Raw genomic sequence first — 24,623 nt, 5'->3', positions numbered from 1 at the left:
GAAGAACCAGTTAATGAAGATTTCCTTCTTAAAGGGGACCTATCGCGAAAATGAAAAATTAATATAAGCTTCAGCATACTGAAATAAGTTTTCTAAATCTAATCAATTAAAGATTCTGTACCCTTTATGAAATATTCAAGTTTAAAAGTCATTATCCTTCTCTCAACAAATGCTTCTCTTTATTCTCTCTTCATGAAGGAGTTGGGTGTCTGATACTCATTGACAGTTAGATCCAATATATCTTATAGGGGGCTATGTTTGCCTAGACGATGTATTAGGGCTCATTCTATTATAATCACCAAACATCATGTCTCTCTGAATCAGGATTTTGTTTGTACTGGAATCAGTTATTTGAGTGAGCTCTAATTCATCTGCTAGGAAAGAAAGATATACTGGATCTGTCAATGATTGTCTGACACACAACTGCTGCAAGACGTCTGGCATGGTGCAGAGAGACTGGCGAATTGCCAATGTGCCGTTATTCAAAAAGGGATCAGTTCTTAGCCTCAAAACTATAGGCCGGTTAGTCTGACATCAGTGGTAGGGAGGCTTTTGGAAGGGTTAAGGGATAAGATACTGGACTTCATTGCAATGAGTTTGTGCATGCATGGTTTTATGCATAATAGATCTAGCCAGACTAATTTAATTTCTTTTCATGAGAAGGTGAGCAGGGACCTCGATTCTAGGATGACAGTGGAAGTAATCTACGTAGAATTTGCTAAAGCATTTGATACAGTGCTACTCAGAAGGTTACTGGTTAAATTAAGGAATGTTGGCCTGGAACATAGTATTTGTACCTTTATAGAGAACTGACTAAAAGCTAGATTACAAAGAGTGGTGGTAAATTGAACATTTTCTAATTGGACCAGTGCTGATAGTGGAGTACCGCAGAGCTTTGTACTTGGTCCTTTGTTTTTCAACTTACCGTATATACTCGTGTATAAGCCGACCCGTGTATAAGCCGAGGTACCTAATTTACCTAAGAAAACTGGAAAAATGTATTGACTCGTGTATAAGCCTAGGGGCCCCATGTCAGATTTCAAAATGTGAATGTGACCCAGCCGCAACAATTGGGGGACACTGGGCAGGTACCTGTTACTGTCTGTGACTGACTGTGTCGCCGACCGGATTTCATGTTTGCTTCCCTCTGCCACCCCTATTTCATGTTTGCTTCCCTCTGCCACTTCCCCCCCCATCTGTCGCTCTCCCCACCCTGGCTGCTCTTCCCTCTGTCCTTCCCTCTGTCACCTCTGCTCTTCCCTCTGTCCTTCCCTCTGTCACCTCTGCTCTTCCCTCTGTCCTTCCCTCTGTCACCTCTGCCCCAGCCGGACTGCCTGTGACTGCCTGTGTCGCCGCCCGGAGCAGGTCCAGGAGCTCCGGGCGGCGCGTCCTTCCCTGCCGGCGTTCGCTTTCAAAATGGCGGCGCCCATGGCCGCCACGTGGGTAGCGGCCGGCGCCGCTACCCACGTGGCGGCCATGGGCGCCGCCATTTTGAAAGCGAACGCCGGCAGGGAAGGACGCGCCGCCCGGAGCTCCTGGACCTGCTCCGGGCGGCGACACAGGCAGTCACAGGCAGTCCGGCTGGGGCAGAGGTGACAGAGGGAAGGACAGAGGGAAGAGCAGAGGTATGACCCGCGTATAAGCCGAGTTTGAGTTTTTCAGCACATTTTGGGTGCTGAAAAACTCGGCTTATACGCGAGTATATACGGTATTTATTAATGACCTAGAGTAGGGTATTGAAAGTACTGTTTCTATTTTTGCTTATGATACCAAATTGTGCAGAACTATAGGTTCTGGGCAGGATTATGCCTCTTTGCAGTGTGATTTGACAAAATTGGAAAACTGGGCAGCAAACTGGAAAATGAGGTTCAATGTTGATAAATGCATGGCCATGGACTTTGGAAAAAAAATTATATAAATGCAAGTTATACACTAAATGGCAGTTTGCTGGGAGTTTCCTTAACTGAGAAGGATCTAGAGCAAGGGTCCCCAACCTTTTTCATCCGTGAGCAACATTCAGATGTAAAAAGAGTTGGGGAGCAACACAAGCATGAAACAAGTTCCTGCGTGGTGCCAAATAAGGGCTGTGATTGGCTATTGATAGCCACTATGTGGACTGGCAGCTTATGGGAGGCTCTGTTTGGCAGCACATCTGGTTTTTATGCAACCAAAACTTGCCTCCAAGCCAGGAATTCAAAAATAAGCACCTGCTTTGAGGCCAATGAGAGCAACATCCAAGGGGTTGGTGAGCAACCCCCTCACGAGCTACTGGTTGGGGATCACTGATCTAGAGGTTTGTGTAGATAACAAGTTGTCTATTTCCAGGCAGTGTCATTCTGGGGCTGCTAAAGCAAATAAAGTATTGTCTTGCATAAAAAAGGGCTTAAACACTAGGGATGAAAGCATAATTATGCCTCCTTATAGGTCCCTCGTAAGGCCTCACTTGGAGTATGCAGTGCAGTTTTGGACTTAAAGGGATCCTGTCATCGGAAAACATGTTTTTTTTTAAACGCATCAGTTAATAGTGCTGCTCCAGCAGAATTCTGCACTGAAATCCATTTCTCAAAAGAGCAAACAGATTTTTTTTTTATATTCAAAAATTGAAATCTTACATGGGGCTAACCATTTTGTCAATTTCCCAGCTGCCCCTGGTCATTAACTGATTCATTTTGAAAAAAATGTTTTTTCCCATGACAGTATCCCTTTAAAGGAGAAGGAAACCCCCAGGGCGCTAAACCCCTCCCCCCCTCCCCTGTGCTGCCCCCCCTCCCTCCTCCCCCCTGGCCTACCTGTCCCCCTGGGCAAATGCCCCTAACTTTTTACTCACCCCTCTGCGCAGTTCCTGTCCACGGAGTACGCAGTCGCCATCTTCTCCCACGCGCGTCTTCTTCCTGCTCTGATCGGCGTTTTCTGGCGCATGCGCAGTAGGAACAGGTACCGGTACGGCTCTACTGCGCATGCGCCGAATGTCACGAAGTTTTCCGATTTCACTTCGTGACATTCGGCGCATGCGCAGTAGAGCCGTACCGGTACCTGTTCCTACTGCGCATGCGCCAGAAAACGCCGATCAGAGCAGGAAGAAGCGCGTGGGAGAAGATGGCGACTGCGTACTCCAGGGACAGGACCTGCGCAGAGGGGTGAGTAAAAAGTTAGGGGCATTTGCCCAGGGGGACAGGTAGGCCAGGGGGGAGGAGGGAGGGGGGGCAGCACAGGGGAGGGGGGGAGGGGTTTAGCGCCCTGGGGGTTTCCTTCTCCTTTAAGGGAGGGACTCCACGATGTGGCTTGAGCCAACATGTCGCCATGCGACGTGTCGGATTTTCTGAAGATACAGAAAGTGAAGGAGAAATCGCAGGTAAGATGTAGTTCTTACCTGCGATTTCTTCTTCACTTCCTGTATCTTCAGAACATCGCAACGTGTCGGCTCGAGCCGCATCATGGAGTTCCTCCCTAAGAGGTATATCAATGAGCTGGAGAGAGTGCAGAGACGTGCAGTCAAACTGGTTAGAGGGATTGAAGACTTAAATAATAGTAGACTGTCAAGGTTGGGGTTGTTGTCTCTGGAGAAAAGATGCTTGCACACTTTACACATTGGAGGACATTATAGAACCTTTTTACCCATAAAGAGGATCACCGCACCAGAGGACACCCCTTCAGACTAGAGGAAAATAACTTTCATTTGAAGCAGTGTAGGTGGTTCTTCACAGTGAGGTTGTGGAATACCCTGCTGGTTGTTGTTGAGATGGCTGATTCTGGTTAAGCTTTTAAGAGTGGCTTGGATGATTTCTTGGACAGGCATAATATTCAAGGCTATTGGGATACTAAAATCTATAGTTAGTATAGATATGGGTATATATAATTTATCTGAGGCTATGGAGGGGTCCGTATCAGTGTATATGTATGGATGCTGGGTTTCATTTGTAGGGGTTGAACATGATGGTCTTTTTTCAACCTGATTTAACTATGTTACTATGTAATTGCATGGACGTTTGTGTGATGTGGATGGCGAAAGTGTAATGATTAAAGACTTCAATTAGATCGCTCTGCATTTCTGGATTAGTCTGTGACAATCCCACCTCATCAGTCACTGGTCAGTTGAAATAAAAGCTTTTAGAATTCAATTTTCTCTTTCGTTGGAGGAAACAACTAGTGGATTATTTGCATGTCAAGATCACAAAATCATATAATACTCCATATAAGGCCAATTTCCCCCCTCTTTTTCTTAGAAGAATGGTCTAAGTATTCTATTTTCTGGCTAAGCTGTATTGCAGCCATTCAAATAGTTCTACTCCCTAAGCTCTTATATGACCTTCAAGCTCTCCCCATTCATGTTAGTAACACAGATCTTGCACAGCGTTAAAGAAAAATAAAACACATAGGGTTAACAAAAACATTCTGTTTTTGCTCTTTCAGCCAAGACAGTTTAAAAGTCCCACATCTTGTAGTACTTTAAAGGAACAGTTCAGTGTGAAAATAAAAACAAGATTAATAGCCTGTCCAAAATAAAAAAAAAAAAATTCTGATATATTTAGTCAGTCAGAAATGTAATCTATAAAGGCTGGAGTGACTGGATGTGTAAGATAATAGAACAGAATGCAACTTCCTGCTTTTCAGCTCTCTACCGCTGAATTAGTCGGCGACTTGAAGGGGGGGCCACATGGGACATAACTTTTCAGTGAGTTTGCAATTGATCCTCTGCATGCAGCTCAGATTCAAAAGCAACAATTATGACCCGTATATAGCCCTCCCTCAAGTCACAGATTGGTTACTGGCTGGAAAGCAGAAAGTAGTGTTATGTTAGACATCCAGTCACTCCAGCATTTATACATTACATTTTTGCTTAACTATATTAGAAGCATTTTTAATTTTGGACAGGCTATCTGTTAATCCAGTTTTATACTTAATTATTCCTTTAAAGCTGCTTGAGCTGCACAACTAATACAATGACATCTACCAACAGGCCATTCTAAATGGGTGGCTTTTAAAATGCATGCATTTATCCACTGAAGGTTTCCTCCATCATATGATTGGGAACCCAGATTTCTGCCCAGGGTTAACCCACTCTGCTTTCCAATGGTGGTCAGATAACAAACTTATTACTCTATATGACTTAACACCCCGTTGTCTAAAATAAATTTCTTCTGCTTTGACTGTCATGACATCCCTGTGACTGAAATATTTTGTTACAATCAGCTTTCTCACTTTTATGACTCCCAGTCCCTTTCCGCCCGGCTAGGTGTATTCATTTTGCTGTTGTAATCCTTTTAGTTTGAAGTACCGATGGTAGCTCATTCCCATCCACAAGCATGCTATTGACTCAAATTTTTCACCAACATGCTCTAGGGGCTGCTCCGCTAGGGATGATTACCTTCATGCTTTGTGGCACTGTCCCATTGTCTCAGCACATTGCATTACATTGGCTTGCCCCTTTTCGCTCTTAATTTGATTAAAGACGAGCTTAAATTTATTCAGTTATTCAATTACCTCTCAGCCCCTTTGGATGATAAACTTGGCATAGTTCACCTCTCAAATGTGACGTGATGGCTGAAATGTCCATACTGAGATTGTGACCTGCATGTTTTATTTTATTTTCTTTACATCATTTCTTTTTCTTTTTTTTTTTTTTTTTATTATTCTTTTCCTTTAGATTTAGTTTGTTTTGTATTTCTATTCATATACATACATGTGGAGATCTTTTGCTGTGATATCTCTAATGTATCCATCCACTTTGCTCTACTCCACTTTCTATGACAATAATGTGAATAATTGTTATAAATGAGAATTATAAAAAAAAATGTCCTAGCCCCCCCCCATACCTAGTATTATCTCGGCCAACATTTCACCGTAGCATAAGGTCCTCATTCATCTTTGGCAAGTCCAAGCACTTCAAGAATTAATTTTGTTTGTTTTCTTTGGTTATTATTTTTGCAAGTTTATAAAGTATATTTTTATGTTGGTTTTAAAAATGGCTATAAATGTTTGTGTATACTTTTAATTAAAAACTGTTAATAGAGGAAAGAAAGCAGTAGTCCAGTTAAGTGTTTTTTGTTTTTTTTTAATCAGCCAAAAAAAAGCAAAACAAAATATAACAGTTTATTTTAAAGGGATACGGGGATAAAAAATAAGAAAGGGAAAAAGACTGGAGAGGTGATATGAGGGATTGGTATTCTGTGTGCATGGAAAACTGTCCTATTGCTGTCCTTTTGTAGCAGCAACATATATACATGTCTCCCAGAAATTCTGTTTATTAAATCTGTGATCATATATACATTTTTTTTATTTCTACGTTTTCTAGATGTTTGGAAATCAAAAATATATGATGATTATACGTAAGTATGTTCTATGTCTGTATTGTATATTTGTGTTTTGTAACTGGCAGAACTTCCTATAGAAGCAATAACCTCCACCTGTACCTGTACCTGTGATATTTCTGGGTTTCAGCTTCAGGTCATTCTCTTGCTGTGTCAACCAACTTCTGATAAACTTATGACTTCTGATAACAAAAGGAAAATGAAAGTTACAGTTTTTATGCCAATAGATTAGCCACTATAGTACTAGAATGTTATATTTATTCTGTAGAATGCTTTACCATACCTGTTTACCTGAATAAACGGTCATAGAAGCTCTCTCTGTTTGTGTAAGATAGCATCTGCCATATCAGTTTGGTGTGATGTAATTTTCCTGCCTGTGTGTGCTGGCTCCCCTTTCTGCTCAGAATACAGGGGGGATGGGGAGGAGGGATAAGGTTTGAGCTGTGAGGAGGAAATTTGATACCGAAGTCCATGTATAAAAATAGGAGGAAAGGAATGCAGTGGTTCTTTTCACAGACTCAGCAGCAGTGTTTATGGGTAAATTTACATACACCTTTTTGATAAAGTTAGTTATTAAAAGTTTAATATTAACCTTTCCTACTCCTTTACATTTTTCTGTAAAACTGCTAGATAAAGTTTGAGTTCACTATACTCTCTATGATAGCAAGCTCTTCAGGCAGTAGCCCCATATTTTGATGCTTTCCTCATTATGCCTTACTGCTTGGGTGACATGTTAGTGTGTCATGCTTCTAATTCATCTTCTTCCTTGTTCTTCCATTAACTAAATTTTTCATATTCAAGACCTGCAAGGTTTTAGTCGATTCACTGTGCTGTTCCTATTGCATTGCACACAGCAAATTATAGCTCCAGGCACAGTCTGAAGTCATAGTAAGAAACCTCCCAAATACCAATTTTACCTTAGCCTCCAGTTGGGTTCAGGCAAGTTTCCCTGGTTCTCTCAAACCACAAACCACAACAGATTTGGGCCTGCTTTTATAGTCTATTCAGTAGGCAGTTTTTGATGTGATCAGTGGCTTATATCTTATACTTGACCCCCCACACTTCAATGCACAAGGTCTGAATTGTTTTGTGTAATAGATGCACACATTACCACCATAAAGTAGATAGTTGTAGTGTTAGCCTCTTGTATCCAGTCCCAAACGTTCACAAACTTTGGTGCCCTCGAAGAGCCAAACCCGTCCCTTAATTTTACCATAAAAGCAAAGATAAAGTCATACGAACAAAGGGTTGTACGATTTTCGGACCATGTGTGAATTGTCCCAACATTTTTAATAACATGGCCATCGGTCTTTTAGTCGATTGGACAGGTTAGATTATTTCTGTTGGCTAACAATAATATCTCTTCATGTATTGCTTATCTGAAGGTATCAGTGAGTGATTATCACTACAATTTACCAGACAAAATGTTTGTACAATTGTTGTCTGTCAGTTAATGGCCAGAACATTGTCTAATTTGTTATTTTTACTACTTCATTTACTTATCTGTTTAATTGTTCCGTTGAAACAAACGATCTTTCATCGTACATGGAATAAAATCCACGTCCATGCACGTCTATGGCCAGCTTTAGAGGGCTTGCCTAGGATCAGATCCACTTTTATTTTAAAATATAGCTACCTCCTTATATATAAAATTAGGCTGCTAAACCAATATGTTTTGTGCGTATATTCACTTTTGGGATATACATCCTGCGTAAAACATGTTGTGTATTTTCTGCTGTCAACATATAATCAAAACGCTGTAAAGTTTTGGCTTATATACCTATTTTTATGCTTTGGCTTAGTAAACTTATATCAGCAATGAATTAGATACACTTGCACAGGGGTCATTCTATAATACAGATAACTGTATGCCTGTCTGCCAATTTTAGTTTTCTGGGATAAAGAATCTCTTAAAATCTAGGTGTGTGATGGAGAGGTTGATAAGCAATTTGGTAAAATTGTCTTGCCTATGTTGCATTTTATTACACATCATTTATATGTTTTTGGTATGATAAAAATATAATTTTTATTTTACCCACAGACCAGATTACCAGCAAAAAAAGGTAGGTAATTATATTTGTAATAGTTTCTGCCCTAAGTGAAGGTTAAATATTAAATTATGTCTGTAAGGAATATTACTTAACCATTTTTGACTTTTTTTGATCTCTGGTATTTATTATTTGCCATGTAAGCGTACAGCTAAAAACTTCTTAAGACATTGCCAGGGATCAATTTAAACAATGAGATAGAGACTAAGTCATGGTAATATGAATTGCCAGAATTTTTTAAATTCAGGGGCCATATTTTATAAACCAGGGAGCATCTTATTAAGCAATCTGCAAATATGACATATGTCCCCTTGAAATTAAATTTTGTTTCAAAACAAATTGAAAAATTGGTCCTGCGCTTTTGATATTTTCTAGCATTTTATAGCATTTCTAGAAAGCAAAATTAACTAGAAATATTGAAAAGTCTGCAGTGGATGAAGAGAAACTTGATAAATACATGTTTAAAGGGATCCTGTCATCGGAAAACATGTTTTTTTTCAAAATGAATCAGTTAATAGTGCTACTCCAGAAGAATTCTGCACTGAAATCCATTCCTCAAAAGAGCAAACAGATTTTTTTTATATTCAATTTGAAATCTGACATGGGGCTAGATATTTTGTCAGTTTCCCAGCTGCCCCTAGTCATGTGACTTGTGCCTGCACTTTAGGAGAGAAATGCTTTCTGGCAGGCTGCTGTTTTTCCTTCTCCATGTAATTGAATGTGTCTCAGTGAGACATGGGTTTTTACTATTGAGTGTCTAAAGGTGGCCATACACAGGCCGATAAAAGCTGCAGACAGACCGAGTCGGCAGCTTATTGGCCCGTGTATGGGGGCCCCCGACGGGCTTCCCCGATCGAGATCTGGCCGAAAGTCGGCCAGATCTCGATCGGATGGGATTAAATATCCGACCGCCCGTTTGTGAACGCTAGGATCCGATCGTTGGGCCCTAGGGCCCACGATCGGATCAGCCCGATATTGCCCACCTCAAGGTGGGCATATCGGAGGGAGATCCGCTCGTTTGGCGACATCGCCAAACGAGCGGATCTCTCCATGTATGGGGACCTTTAAATTTTACCAGGCAGCTGTCATCTTGTTTTAGGGAGCTGCTATCTGGTTACCTTCCCATTGTTCTTTTGTTTGGCTGCTGGAGGGGGGAAAGGGAGGGGGGGTGATATCACTCCAACTTGCAGTAAAGAGTGATAGAAGTTTATCAGAGCACAAGTCACATGACTTGGGGCAGCTAGGAAATTGAAAATATGTCTAGCCCCATGTCAGATTTCAAAATTGAATATAAAAAAAATCTGTTTGCTCTTTTGAGAAATGGATTTCAATGCAGAATTCTGCTGGAGCAGCACGATTAACTGATTCATTTTGGAAATTTTTTTTTTCCAATGACCGTATCCCTTTAATGTTAAGCAACAATGACCTGAGCTAAAATATAATTAGTTTGGGTTATAAAGATTTACTTGTACTTATAATTGTCAATTATTTTAAAGAAATAAAGGGCAAATTATATTGCTGCTTTTAGAATAAGCTTGAATTCCGACTGTATAATTACAGAAGGCAGAACACTTTCAAACTAGTTAAGTGTATTAGAAGGATTAACCGTAACAAAATGAAGTTGAAAAAGTAAGTTAATAAAAGTCATTAAATTGTGTCTGTCTTTATTATTCAGGTTACTGATCGAAGACAAATAGCCTTACAGTACTCGGTATGTTACGACTGACACTCAAGTTTGCTTATTCACAATATTGAATATTTATGTCGATATTTGACAAAAGAGTATCTCTACGAGCACAAAGGCACACCAAATCAAAAATTATTTACAAAGTGGGATTAATACTCTTTGTACCCGCTAAATACTATTATAAATACTAATTCAATTATTACCATCAACATGCAGTAAAAAGGCAAAACCATCTCTGTATCACTTTTATGACAACCTCGCTGGTATATCCACCAGTCACCGTGTTGGCTTTTCCATGATAGTGTATATACCAGCGGAGATGGTGTAAGATTTGGGAACAACATCACTTCAATCTGGAGCGGAACACAGATGCAGGTAAGTATCAAAACAAATACAATGATGCCACGTGGGGCGTAATGAATAGCAGCTGCCACTTTCATAAATGACTATATGCCTGACAAAGTTTCCAAGGAATTTTGAACATTTGTAACCCTGGTTTTCACTTCTAACCACCACCTCCAAGATATAGTGCTGTTACAAAGTACTCCACATATTTTTCAGATGTTAGCCATTGAAAAAATGCACAAAATGTAAAGTTTGGTGATACCTTTTATTGGCTAACTGAATAAGTAACAATTGCAAGGTATCAGAGCACAAAGGCCCATTCTTCAGGCAAAATACAGTCACTACATATGTATGGCTTACTCCAACCAGGCACAGTTGATTTTTCACAGTTAAAGAAACCGGGGACTATTGGATACAACTAATAACGATCCTGCTAATCACTATAACACACTTTTTTTAAAATCCAGCTAGAACTGGATGTCGATGGTCGCTCAGATACATGGACATATGGGTTTGAAAAATAAACATTGCCTTTTAACTGCATGTTGATGGTAATAATTGAATAGTATTAAGCTGGTACAAAGAGTATAAATGCCACTTTGTAAATAATTTTGGGACAACATATTTTAATTTACATGATTACATTGACAATTTGTGAAAAAGAATGTGCATGGTGGTTTTAGTATTCACTGTTGAGATTTTTTAATGTTTTGATATGAATTGATGAATTAAGTGTAGTGTATCAAAAGCATATTTGAGTTCCTAACCACATTTATTTCAAGTGCCCTATGCTGTGCATTTGGATGAACAATAAAGTCTTGAATTTCAACTGAATAGCTTTTTCTGCCATCAACTGTACTTTTGTTTATTTTTGTGTTTGTCACTGTAGGAGAGTTTCAAGATAACATCTCGTACAGAGGCAAATGAAGTACTGAATCTGACAGAGCATTTGAATAAATTATTAGAGAGGTACTTCATAAAATCAGGAGGCGAAGATGTAAGTGTTTTTTTTTGTGATATCTGTCATGTTTCTTAGTTGGGAAGATGGCATTTTGACTGTATCCAGTGTTTAGAAATTATGGAACTTTCTAGCTTTACGTACTAAGAATATATGTTTTTCTTTTATAGTTGATGTTTGAGATTTATAAAAAGAAACACACACTTCTAGGGTCTAACGTATGCTTACATTTGCTGTTCTACCCTTAATATATAGTGTGGTATTTTCGCCTTCAATTATTTTTTATTGCAGCTGCACAGTTAGGAGCATATTTATCAAGGGTCAAGTTTCGAATTGAAAAAACTTCGAAATTCAAATTCCAAAAGACCAACCGATCTGTTTTCGATCTAATAGGTCTGTATTTGGCCAAATTCGAATAGTGCATTTGATCGAATTCGATTAGAAGTTTTTCCCAAATTTTTCAAAGTCCACCAATTGACTCCAAACAGGTTCTAGACGGTCCCCCATAGGCTAAAACAGCAATTCAGCAGGTTTTAGATTTTACATTTTTAAAGAGACAGTACATGATAAATTTCGATATTCTAATTTTCGAGTTTTTTTTCAAATTCAAATCGAATTTGGACTATTCCCTAGTCGAAGTACACAAAAAATAGCTCGAAATCCTAATTTTTTTCATTCGAAAATTCACCTCAACCTTTGATAAATCTGCCCCTTAATATGAAGAATATTTCTTCAGATATTTGAAGAAAAAAATCTATCACATGGTACAGTCATATGAAAAAGTTTGGGAACCCCTTTTAATTCTTTGGAGTTTTGTTTATAATTTGCTGAGCTTTCAAAGTATCAACTTCCTTTTAATATATAACTTGCCTTATGGAAACAGTAGTATTTCAGCAGTGACATAAAGTTTATTGGATTTACAGAAAATATGCAATATTCATCATAACAAAATTAGACGGGTGCATACATTTGGACACCGCAACAGAGATATTACATCAATGCTTAGTTAAGCCTCCTTTTGCAAATGTAACTGCCTCTAGACACCTCCTATGGCCTTTGACGAGTGTCTGGATTCTGGATGGCAGTATTTTTGACCATTCGTCCGTTCCTTTGTTTACTTTCGCAAAAGGCTAGCTCAGTGAACAGCCGTTTTATTATAATCTGATCCGTTGAACGATTTCATCATTTCATGATGAAAATTTTTAATACTGACCCATCGACCATTGGGACTATTTTGTTGGAAATATAAGATTGTTTGCGCCCCATCAGTATAACGGTAAGTAGACAATTTTATCAGATCACGGTAAAGCCTGTCGTTTCCTATGACAAAATCTGCCCGTGTGTGGTCATTCTTTAGTTCTGCACTGCAAGTTGGAGTGATACCTCCCCCCCCAACAGCCTATCAACAGAACAATGGGAATGTAACAAGATAACAGCACCCTGATACCTGCATTGCTAAAAATGCTCTCATGCCCCACCTAGAGGTAGATATGAGAATAGCACTTAAAGGAGAAGGAAAGCTACGGAGGCATTTTATTGACAATAGATTAGCTGCAATAGTGCAAGCTAGAATGCTATATTTATTCTGTAGAATGTTTTACCATACCTGAGTAAAAAGCTCTAGAAGTTCTCTGTTTGTTTAGGATAGGAGCTGCAGTATTAACATGGCGTGACATCAATTCCTGCCTGAGTCTCTCCCTGCTCTGAGCTCAGATCACAGTAGAGAAGGGGGGGGGAGGAACAAACTGAGCATGCTCTTGCCCAGGGCAATGAAGGCAGGAAGTCTGATACAAAAGCCCATGTGTACACAAAAGAAGGAAAGAAATGCAGTGTTTCTTTTGACAGGGGACTCAGAGCAGCACTGCTTTGGGGGTTTACTGGTATATTTAGATGGACCTTTCTGATAAGGCTTACTTAGGTTTTACCTTTCCTTCTCCTTTAATAGGAAAACACCAGAGCCTACAACTCATCCAGGTACATTGAGTAGGAGAAAACATAGCTTATCTGAAAGCAGTTCCTTTATGTGCTGGCTTTTTCTGAAAACACAGGGTCAGGTACAAAGATCAGAGATAGCTGCCTATACACTAATATTACAACAAAAAAATACTTTTATTGGTTCAAGAATAACATGTATTTTAATTTGTTTAAATGGTAGAATAAACAATTTGCAATATACACAGTGTGTTTTAGTAATAGAAATTACACCATAAAAATCATGACAGAATTCCTTTAAGATTTATGGCATCTATAATTAAAAGTTTAAGTATGGTATATGTATTCACTTATTAAACATAGTGCTACTTTAAATTTTCTGCATATAATAGCCAGTTAAGGGAACTAAAGTGTGTGAAATAAATACAGAATCTGGCAAATAATCTATGTCTTTGTGTAGGATTTGTGTTTCCATTTTAAAAAAATATTGCATTATTTAAAATATCCTAATGCACAAAGCTTTATTATAGGGATAGTTATGGCCAGTTCTATGGTGAATGGGGGTTGATGGTAACCGTGTAGACTTAAAAAAGAGCACTTCAGTATTAAACATCACACTGCATGCAGTATGTGGGAGAGAATAAAGTGAAAGTGGCATGTCTCTCTACAGTTATATGAGTGAGGAACCATATGGATGCCTTTTTCATAGCATCACCTCATAGAGAAAACATTGTAAGGTAATTTATGAAATTGCACATTGATGAAATCTTGATAATGGGGATTAAATTTTTCCTGTATGTTGGTGCACTGGGCCACCACTATTTACAAAGCTATATAATTTTGAAATTCTTTTGCAAATAGGTCTTTACTTAACTTTGCTACTCTATGAACATGCCTATGTGTCCAGTAAGATGATGTTACTGCTTTCACACCTTTTTCCTGCCTAACATTTTAAATTTCTACACTTAATACTAAAATCGCTTTCCATTGACCTCAAAGAATATTAAAAAACACCTGTCCTGTGACAAGCTCTTTCAAACAGTGTTCATTGCCGTTGTATACAATTTTGGGCAATTTTGGAAATTTATGGAAATTCAGCTAGTAAAAAAAAAAAAACACCACCCAAATCCCATTTACCACTTACCCATATGCCTGGAATTTTGGATTATTTTGGATTTGGATTATTTGGATAAAATGGAGTTTGAGAGCCATTCTGTAATTCGGAGCTTTCTGGAGAACGGGTTTCTGGCTAACGGACCCTTTACCTGTACTATATACCGTATATACTATATGCATATGATAAATGATTGGGGGAGCATAAGGAAGGGTTACCCCGTGAAACATTGATCCAGGGGTAAGATAGGATCTCCGCAGGGAATCCGCAGTTGTATGCATCATCTGTCTCTAACAGAAAACTATAGTTTTCTTTTAAGGTGGAAGAGGGGTCTTAGTGTTCTAAATGGAAAGTTAAGTTGCTGTTTTAGGAAAGAAGAGTTGCTGCTCCCCTTGTCTGAAATGTTTCGGCTCTGATATCCGCCATTTCTGCTGCACCCGAGTGGAGACAATGTTTCCGGATGCAGACAATTTGTAATTGGTTTCCATTTAATTATTTATTTAATTTAATTTTCATTTCCATTTTATTATTTGTTAGTTTTTAATTTATTTGACTTTTTATTCAGCAGCTCTCCACTTTGCAATTACCCTAGCAACCATGCATTTATTTGCATAATAAACTGGAATATGAATAGAGAGAACCTGAATAGAAGGTTGAGGAATAGAAAGTAGCAAGTATAATTTGTAGCCTTACAGTGCATTTGTTTTTAGATGGGGTCAGTGACCCCCTTTTTGAAAACTGGAAAAAGTCAGAAGAAAAAGGCATGTAATATAATATAAGTATAATATAACAATAAATAATGAAGACCAATTGCAAAGTTGTTTAGAATTGACTGTTCTATAACATACTAAAATTTTACTCAAAGGTGATTTTAATTTTTAATTTTTTTTGTTTTTGGAACATATTACTAGAAAAGTATAATTTATTTAGATAAGCCATTGTTTTGCATTTGAACTGTTGTATGATGTATCTTTATGGAGTCCTGCAACATTCGCAGGCGTAGGCTCAGGGGTATAGTTGGACGTGGCACAAATCCAGGTACAGAAATAAGCACCTTAGAAGACCTTTAGCTTAGATGATAGATCCGTAAACTATTTTTAAGGTGTTCCACCTACTATAACCACCTACTATAACCTTGCCATTACTACCAGAATTTATATGGTGAATGTAGCTTGGGTCTAAATAACTGCTACTGATTACCCAATTTAAATCCATACAGGCGCATCACTGCTTGTTTTTTGCAGTGTAGTATTGACACCAATACTGAATCAATAGGAATAAATTGGTGTATTGCCCTACTCCATTTATCATGTAAAAGTTAATAATAATGTCAAGTACAGCTAACATATTTAAATTGTGATTGCCTGAGGCAGTGACACTCCTGTGCTCAAAAGAGCTAGGCAATTACTTGAATTCTGCTTCTTAAACAATGTCAAAAAGTTTTGTATTATGTTCATTATCTTTTGTTCAGTGTGAAAATAAAACTGGGTAAATGGGTAGGCTGTGCAAAATAAAAAATGTTTTCAATATAAACAGGGCTTATAATCTTCCTCCTTTGCATCTGTCTAACCTGTTAGGCACCTACTTGAAGGTGTGCCACATGAGAGATAACTGTTCAGTAAGTTTGCTTTTAAATCAAACCTGCGTGCTCAGCAAACTAACTGAACAGTTATAACACATGTCCCCCCTATCAAGTCGTTGACCAGGGATGTATTTAGGTCCTGTACCACCCTAGGCACTGGATCTAACTGCGCATTAGATTTTTGGCTAACTGTATTGAAAACTCAAACAGCTTTGTGTAATTGAACTGTGGTTATGTTTTTCTTTTATCAGCTCCTGCATATACAAAATACAAGCAATGTTCACAATCAGCTCAGCAAACATAAACAAGTAAGTTTCTTCTTCAAATTTCTATGAATTTGTATTCTGCAAGCAACAACTTACAGTAAGAATTTTATTCTATTTGATGTGTCTTTTGTTCATAAGCCATACATACAGGAACTAGTGGGAGTATTAAACAACAACACAACATTTTTTTTTAATTTAGATTAAAGAGGACGACATTGCATGTAATTCTGCCAGAGAAAAGGATTCGGGAAACTCTAAAATAACTTCAGGTATTTGACAAAAGGCAGAAATTAATCATTTGATATTCATTTGTTTTGGTCTTATAATACAAATCCCCATATGTAATAAAAGGCACAAAGTATGCAAACGTTGCACTTTTTATCACATTATCCCAAAAGGCTGTAAATACTTTATGTACAGTAATGAATATTTATACAAGGATATCAACATAAATATACGTACAGTAGTTTTCATAAGGACATCATTTTCTAATGTGATTCTATGTAATGTAACATCAGTAAACGGCAATTATTACTACAACTGTAAAATGGTTTTGTGTTAAGTTTTTGCTAGGGAGGATGTTTACCTGATACCTTTAATTGCTACATAAAAGAAAAAAATAAAATACTTGGTTTTTATAGAACTTTTCTTCATTGGTATCAGCTTATTGTCTAATTGCTGCATTTGACCAGATCCCCCTTAATTAATATAAAGGTTATGTATATAGGTTATAGATATATGAAAATGTGACTATAACAATCAACACTGAACACTAAAACAGCAAATGAGTAGTTACTCCGTCTCACCTTAATTGGCATTTAGTATATGCCACCTAAGCTATACTGCTTTGGGCCCCACTAGGATGAAGAGCAAGACTGTTTGTGGACCACCGATGTAAGCACTGAGGCCATGGGGTTGTTATGAGAAAATAGCATGACTATGAAAGGGCTTCTATACCTGAAATGTATAGGTTTATGGTAGCCAGCAGACTGGCAAAGTTTGACAAACACTTTTAGCTCTACTTAACTTTGAGGTATAGCACATAAATATACTATGTATAAATTTATACAGTAAACTTGAGTGATCAATATAGAAGCATTCTACCTACCACTTCCGAAGAAAAAAACATAATATGCAGGAATGTGAAAGTTATTATATGATCTTTCTTTCAGAGCCAATTAAGACACGTGTCCTTTGTACTCATTATTCTGGTTTGTGGTCATCATGTTGAAATCCTTTAAATATCTATATCTCACCTTATGTTTAATTGTTAGGTGATAGAGGCCAAAGAAGTTCCTGTTGGGATAAGAGTAATCCATCTTCCTCTTCTATATACACACATGAAGATCCACACAAAAAAGCTTCAAGTCAGATATTAAAAGACAAACGGCTTGTCCTAGAAGCATCCATTCCTCCTGAAGCTTTACCTCCCGCACCCATTTTAACACAAAACAGTACTAGCCTGGGTAAGAATATTAGCAATTTGCTATTCAATTATTTTAATTGCATTAAAAACATTAAATTATTAGTCAAAGTTATGCAATTACTCTAAGAGGAGTATTACATTGTCTGTTGGGGATGGGAAATTGGGTGCAGGGAAAGGGAACCGGGAGAGAGAAGAAAAGCTGTTGGACATCAGTATGTCCAACTGATCGCTAAGTGCCAATTCCAACGGGCAGATTCGGAGACATTTAGTCGCCTGGCGTCTAATCGCCTCTTCTTCGGGCAATCTCCCCAAACTGCCTTCCCCGTGCCTTCTGCCTGCTAAAATAAAAATCACCTGCGGCAATGCACTCGCGACGCTTCGATTTCCAAAGTCGCCCGAAGTTTCCTCGTGAGGCAACTACGGGGACTACGGAAATCGAAGCGCCCCGAGTGCATTGCCGTAGGCCATTTTTCATTTTAGCAGGTGGAAGGCAGTTAGGGGAGATTGCGCGAAGAAGGGGCGATTAGTCGTCCGGCAACTAAATCTCCCTGAATCTGCCCGTGTGCTAAAACCCTAAATCGCCCAAAGCTTTCTCCAGAGGTAACTTCGGGTGATTTAGCGATCAGTTGGACATATCGCCAGTGATTTCTATTACCGGCTATTGAGAGGCTTTTTCAGGAGATTTGTTGCCTGCAGCCCGTCTGTAAAATCACGGGTCACAAATCTTGCCTTGTGCCATTGCCCTTAGGGACATTAAAAAGTGATTACAACTCAGCTTGTCTACCTGAAAAATATTTGTTTAGTTGGCTTTACATAGTTACATAGTTAATTGGGTTGAAAAAAGACAAAGTCCATCAAGTTCAACCCCTCCAAATGAAAACCCAGCATCCATACACATACCCCTCCCTACTTTTAATTAAATTCTATATACCCATACCTATACTAACTATAGAGCTTAGTATCACAATAGCCTTTGATATTATGTCTGTCCATAAAAATCATCCAAGCCATTCTTAAAGGCATTAACTGAATCAGACATCACAACATCACCCGGCAGTGCATTCCACAACCTCACTGTCCTGACTGTGAAGAACAATATTGCCCACCTTATATGGTTATATAGTTAGCTAAAGATTTTTTTAAAAAAAAAAGTGTTTAGTATTTACATATTAATGGTATTAACCCTACATTTTTATTAATTAAGGTTCTAAAAGCCGAAAAAGGAAGGCATCCTGGACATATGATGAACTGCTCCACTCCCCGTCAACATCGTACTATTCTGGTGATAGCACAAATGTGTCTGGTCTAGCTCACTGCTGTGCTGCTGAAGATTCTTCTTCGCAGCCTCCATGTTTTACAGAGGTCTCTTATTGTCCATTTCCATCTGGTATCTTACCTGAAAACAAAGTGTATGACACATACCGTAAATTAGAGCAGCTGAGTTCTACACATCATTCACTTTGTTCAGGTGATTACCCTATGGACACTGAAGTTTCTCATACTGAAGCAGCTACAGTTACACCTAGCGTGTCAGACACTGTGGATCCTTCGCTTTCCTATGGTCAGTTAGCACCAGCTGATGCTGACCCATCTTCTTCTACCAGCAACTCATGCGAGCAACCTTCAGATGCCACAAGCAATACATGCGGGAAAACGTCAAAGACACTTAGCCCTGACTTGCTTAAACTCCTTAAAGGGAAGGATTTAAGTACAGTCATTAAAATCCTTAAAACCATTGCTCCATTTTACCCAGCTCTTCAGGGTAAGCATCATCTTTAAAAAAAAAAAAAAAAAAAGTGCAAGCTAATTTGTCTCTCTTCATTATTTTAACCTAATGTCATTTTTGGGTTATTTTTCTTCAGTGGCTCTCCAATTTGCTGGATTATTAGGGATTATTATTATGATGATTATTAGGGATTACTAAATTACCCTAGCAATCATTCAATGATTTGAATAGCAGTAGAAAGATGAGTAATTAAAAGTGGTAGTATCAAATTTGTAGCCCTACAGTGCATTTGTTTTGTAGTTGGGGTCAGTGACCCCCATTTGAAAGCTGGAAAGAGTTTGAAGGAGAAGACCGAAAAAAAAAAAACTGTACAAAAAGTAAATAATGAAGACCAATAGAAAAGTTGTTTAGCATTAGCCATTCTATAATATACTAAAAGTTAAAACGTGAACCAGCCCTTTAAAGTGCCATTACTTGCATAATTTTTCACCTAATAGAGCCAGCACTCATGTCGGGGGATAAAAGACTTTTTTTTTTTTTTTCAAAAAAATTGCTGCCATGTTGCATAGCGTGCATATGCATAATAAGCAGGTTTCACACGGCAGCCCGCACCAGGAGCTCTCTCCCAATGCCGGTGACCTTGTGCTGGTGGGGGCAATTTAAAAAAAAAAAAAAAAAAAGTTCCATTGTATCTGCCAACTGGAGTGCGGGTCCTATTAGCCTGCACCTCTGGTCGGGTAAAATAAATCGGAATGATTGGTGCCTTTTAATAAGAGAATCCACTTGGAAGAATACATAATAACAGATATGAACTAGGGTTAGGCAGCAGTTGACCATGCACGTGATAAATTGTGGGAAATGAGGGGCTCAATTACATAAATTATTATTGTGGGTTCTTTTTTTTGTTCATCCCTATGGTCTGTCCTTAACAGCACCGTGTTTTCTTCCTTCCTGCTTAATTTGGTGTACCGTATATACTCGAGTATAAGCCGAGTTTTTCAGCCCCCAAAATATGCTGGAAAACTCTACCTCGGCTTATACTCGGGTCAAGCGCAAAAACGGTCGCCGGCGTCTAAGAATAGTCGCCGGCGCCCAAGAATAGTCGCCGCGCCCAAGAATAGTCGCCGGCATCCAAAAATGAGACGCCAGCACCTCCAATGGGAGCAAGAACCCTCAATTTTTTGATTGAAACTTACCAGTAGCTGCTGCATTTCTCCCCCTAGGCTTATACTCGAGTCAATAAGCTTTCCCGGTTTTTGGAGGTAAAATTAGGTACCTCGGCTTATACTCGGGACGGCTTATACTCGAGTATATACGGTATGTGTAATTGTATGGCAGTACCACAGGGGTGAACTATATTATGAACAATTTGTTTAAATCCATATATCGTCAAAGGTGTTGGGTTTGAGTCAGATCCTGGATTCATGTTCCTTAAAAGGGTGGTTCATCATTAAGTAAACTTTTAGTATGCAATAGAATGGACAATTCTAAGCAACATTTCAATAGGTTTTCATTATTTATTTTTTATAGTTTTATAATTATTTGCCTTCTCCCTCTGATTCTTTTCAGCTTCAAATCTAAAAAGCAAATGCTCTGTAAGTGTACAAATTTATTGTTATTGCTAATTTGTATTTCTCCTCTTTCTAATAAGGTCCTCTCCCATTCCTATTCCAGTATCTTCTTCAAATCAATGTATGGTTACTAGGGTAATTTGAACCCTAGCAACCAGATGCAATAATAATGCAAATTAAAGAGCTCCTGAATAAAAAGCTAAATAACTCAAATAATAATAATAATAAATGAAGACCAATTGCAAATTGTTTCAGAATATTACTCTCTACATCATATTAAAAGTTAACTCAAAGGTGAACAACCCCTTTAATAGCATGTCCTGGAAGCTAATAAGTTAACTTCAATGATTACATATGTATGTTGAAAATACAAAGTTAGCTTTTAACAAAATTGAGTCAACATAATATGCCATTTTATGTGTACTTAAATCTGTAAGCGATGAGACAAAGTTACATTCTAGATAAGAATTGCTTTGTTTTGCATTGAGTGCTAGTCTTTTTTTATGGTATGTGTGTATTTTACAGATAAAAGGGTTATTTATCAAAGGCTGAATTTTAGAGTTTTTTTTTTTTTTATACCTTGAATAAACTCACAACTCGAATGGTTTCTAATTTAAGAAAAAACTTAAATGGAAAAAAAACTTGATCCAGCGAGATCGGGGTTCAGATTCGAGATAGGGTCGGGGTGTAATAAATCTCGAAAAATTCAAGTTTTGTTAACAAAAAAATCTCGAAAAATTCAAGTTATTTTTTTTACCCGAAAATGTGATTTTATTTATTTATTTTTTATTTTTTGGACCAAACAACCTCAAAAAACTCGAATTTTTATGGAAAAAACAACTTGAACCTTAATAAATAACCCTAAGGGGCAGATTTACTAAGGGTCGAATATCGAGGGTTAATTAACCCTCGATATTCAACCAGGAACTAAAATCGTTCGACTTCGAATATCGAAGTCGAACGATTTAGCGCAAATCCTGCGATCGAACGATCGAAGGATTATTCGTTCGATCGAACGATTAAATCCTTCGAATCGAACGATTCGAAGGATTTTAATCCAACGATCGAAGGAATATCCTTCGATCAAAAAAAACGCAGGCAAGCCTATGGGGACCTTCCCCATAGGCTAACATTGAGTTCGGTAGCTTTTAGCTGCCGAACTAGGGGGTCGACGTTTTTCTTAAAGAGACAGTACTTCGATTATCGAATGGTCGAATAGTCGAACGATTTTTAGTTCGAATCGTTCGATTCGAAGTCGTAGTCGAAGGTCGAAGTAGCCCATTCGATGGTCGAAGTAGCCAAAAAAACACTTCGAGTTTTTTTAATTCGAATCCTTCACTCGAGCTTTGTAAATGTGCCCCCAAAAGTCTGCTAGTTTACAATTCAGTTTTAAAACTGCCATTAAACAATTTTTAATGTTCATTGTTTTCTCTTTTGTTTTTCAGAAGTGAATATTGAAATGTTTGCTCAGGTTCTCCTTCATGCGGGAGCATTAGACTAATGTCCAGTTGATGAAAGCTGAAGAAATCATACAAATGATTGTTACATATGAGCACCTAGATCCTTCTTATGATTTTTGAAACTGTGTGCTGCAGTTTACTAGTAAACAGTTAATTTTTTTTCTTCCTTTATTATATGTAAATAGCCTGATAAACTGTTTTGCCTGTAACAAAAATAAAAGTTCTTACTCAGTACTTTTAGTGCTTAGTTCTCAATTTTCTGTTTTATGTCATTTACCTAGAATTCCTCATTCAATATTTAACCTTTAGCGTTTAGCAGAATAGAAACCTTTTGTAATGTTCTTATTTGACAGCTTTGAATCCTAGAATGAAACTTTGTATGCTTGCACCTTTAAATTTTTTAAGAGTGAGAGAACATAAAAATGCATTCATTGTTTATCAAACGTAATATTCTAAGTGCTGTAAGAGATGTGCTTGAGATGTTAATGATTATGTGTATTTTTCACCAGTGGTAGACTGGTAAACAAGTAACTCTAAGGAAAATGTATAGTGTTGCAGCAAACATGGATTTGTTTGTGTACCGGTTCAGGAAAAGATGGATGAATTGGTTACTGGAGTAATGGAGATCAGGGTGGGCTCTCCATTCCATACTCCATTTATGGTTTTTCAACAGTTCAGCTACAGGTATCTGACTGGTTTGGCTGCAGGTGAGCTGCAAATAAAAGAGATCCCTCCTTGTATTGGAGGAGGGTATTGCCCCTAGGTGTGGTGCTGCCAGAAGATGGTGAATGAGTATCCCTGGAGGGGAGAGTTAGAGGCTTAGGGAGAAGCCTGAAAGTTCCAGAGTGCAGGAGCTGCTTTGTATGATGAGAACCCCAGAGAGGGGAAAAGGGGTATGTGTGATAGTGAAACACTGATGAAATGTGTGCCTATGAGTTTATGTTGGTAAAAGTCTTGTGAAAATAGTGTTTGCCTGTCCTTTCTGCCTGCATCAGAACACCATATGTGACAAGCTGGCTACCTGTACAAGTAGTTTTTTGGAGGAATTTAGCAATGGTAGTCAGGTCAGCAGAAGATCAAGAGCAAAAACACAGGGACAGTTCATCAGTTTTTAACCATCCCTCATTCACCTTTTCCCCTCTCAGGCGGTTCTCACCATACAGAGCAGCTCCTGCATTCTGGAACATTCAGGCTTCTCCCTAAGCCTCTCTAACTCCCCCTCCAGGGATACTCATTCACCAGCTTTTGGCAGCACCCCACCCTCCTCCAGCAAAAAGAGGTGTCCACGGGGTTTTTCACCCTTCTCGAGCACAAAGAGGTCTCCAGGTAGCTCACACCCTCTTTCAACACAAGGAGGCATCCTCTCACACCTCTTTTATTTGCTTCTCATTAGCTGCCTAATCAGACTGCTACCTATAGCTAAGCAGCTCTCCTACATTCACACAAGAGACCCACTTATCAGGCTTTTCCTAAACCTGTACACAAACACAGCCAAGCTTGCTGCAACACTATACATTTTCCTTGAAGTTATGTGTTTACCAGTCTACCATTGGTGAAAAATAAACATAATCATATCAAGCACATCTTTTACAGTGCATATTTGTAAAATTTCTCTAATTGCAGCTTTTCCATTAGCCATGTATAGTAAACTCTGATTTCAGTTACATATCCAACAGGGTCAGCTCCGCACGTGCATTGTTTTTGGCTGTGACCAGCCTGAAGAAGGGAGGTCACAGCAGGAAGAAGCAGCAGCAGCGCAGGGTGCAGATCTGGGCTGGCATGGCCCCCAAGAGCAGAGGGCCCACCGGATTTTTCCCCTGTGTCCTGCCAGCCTAGTTCGACCCTGGTGGTCAATGGCCTAACCATTGTGTGTGGTGACAATAATGGCATTAACATGATTCACTAGCTGCAAGTCAGTATGTGATGCTGCATGATAACCCTGCCAGTAACATCTGCTCACATATGAAGTTAAAGGGATCCGGTCATTGGAAAACATGTTTCCTGAAATACATTTCTCAAAAGAGCAAACAGATTTTTTTATATTCAATTTTGAAATCTGACATGGGGCTAGACATTTTGTCAATTTCCCAGCTGCCCCCAGTCATGTGACTTGTGCCTGCACTTTAGGAGAGAAATGCTTTCTGGCAGGCTGCTGTTTTTCCTTCTCAATGTAACTGAATGTGTCTCAGTGGGACATGGG

General features: G+C 38.5%; 1 protein-coding gene across 1 annotated transcript in view; it reads left to right on the top strand.

Moving 5' to 3' along the window:
• Positions 1–22,657, top strand: part of LOC100158299 (uncharacterized) — a gene marked incomplete at its 5' end in the record, with an annotated part of 45,384 nt that extends 22,727 nt beyond the window's left edge. The window contains 9 exon segments of the mRNA NM_001127755.1: positions 6,293–6,326; positions 8,350–8,371; positions 10,032–10,067; positions 11,278–11,385; positions 16,226–16,282; positions 16,440–16,509; positions 17,515–17,706; positions 18,871–19,428; positions 22,409–22,657. Of these exon segments, the coding sequence (NP_001121227.1) occupies positions 6,293–6,326; positions 8,350–8,371; positions 10,032–10,067; positions 11,278–11,385; positions 16,226–16,282; positions 16,440–16,509; positions 17,515–17,706; positions 18,871–19,428; positions 22,409–22,464 (1,133 nt within the window). The 3' untranslated portion in view covers positions 22,465–22,657.
• Between the last annotated feature and the right edge of the window lie 1,966 nt (positions 22,658–24,623).

The sequence above is a fragment of the Xenopus laevis genome, chromosome 6L (genome assembly GCF_017654675.1).
Source record: "Xenopus laevis strain J_2021 chromosome 6L, Xenopus_laevis_v10.1, whole genome shotgun sequence".
Taxonomy (NCBI): Eukaryota; Metazoa; Chordata; class Amphibia; order Anura; family Pipidae; genus Xenopus; species Xenopus laevis.
The sequence above is the reverse complement of the archived record's forward strand: the minus strand, read 5'-3'. Positions and strand labels throughout refer to the sequence as shown.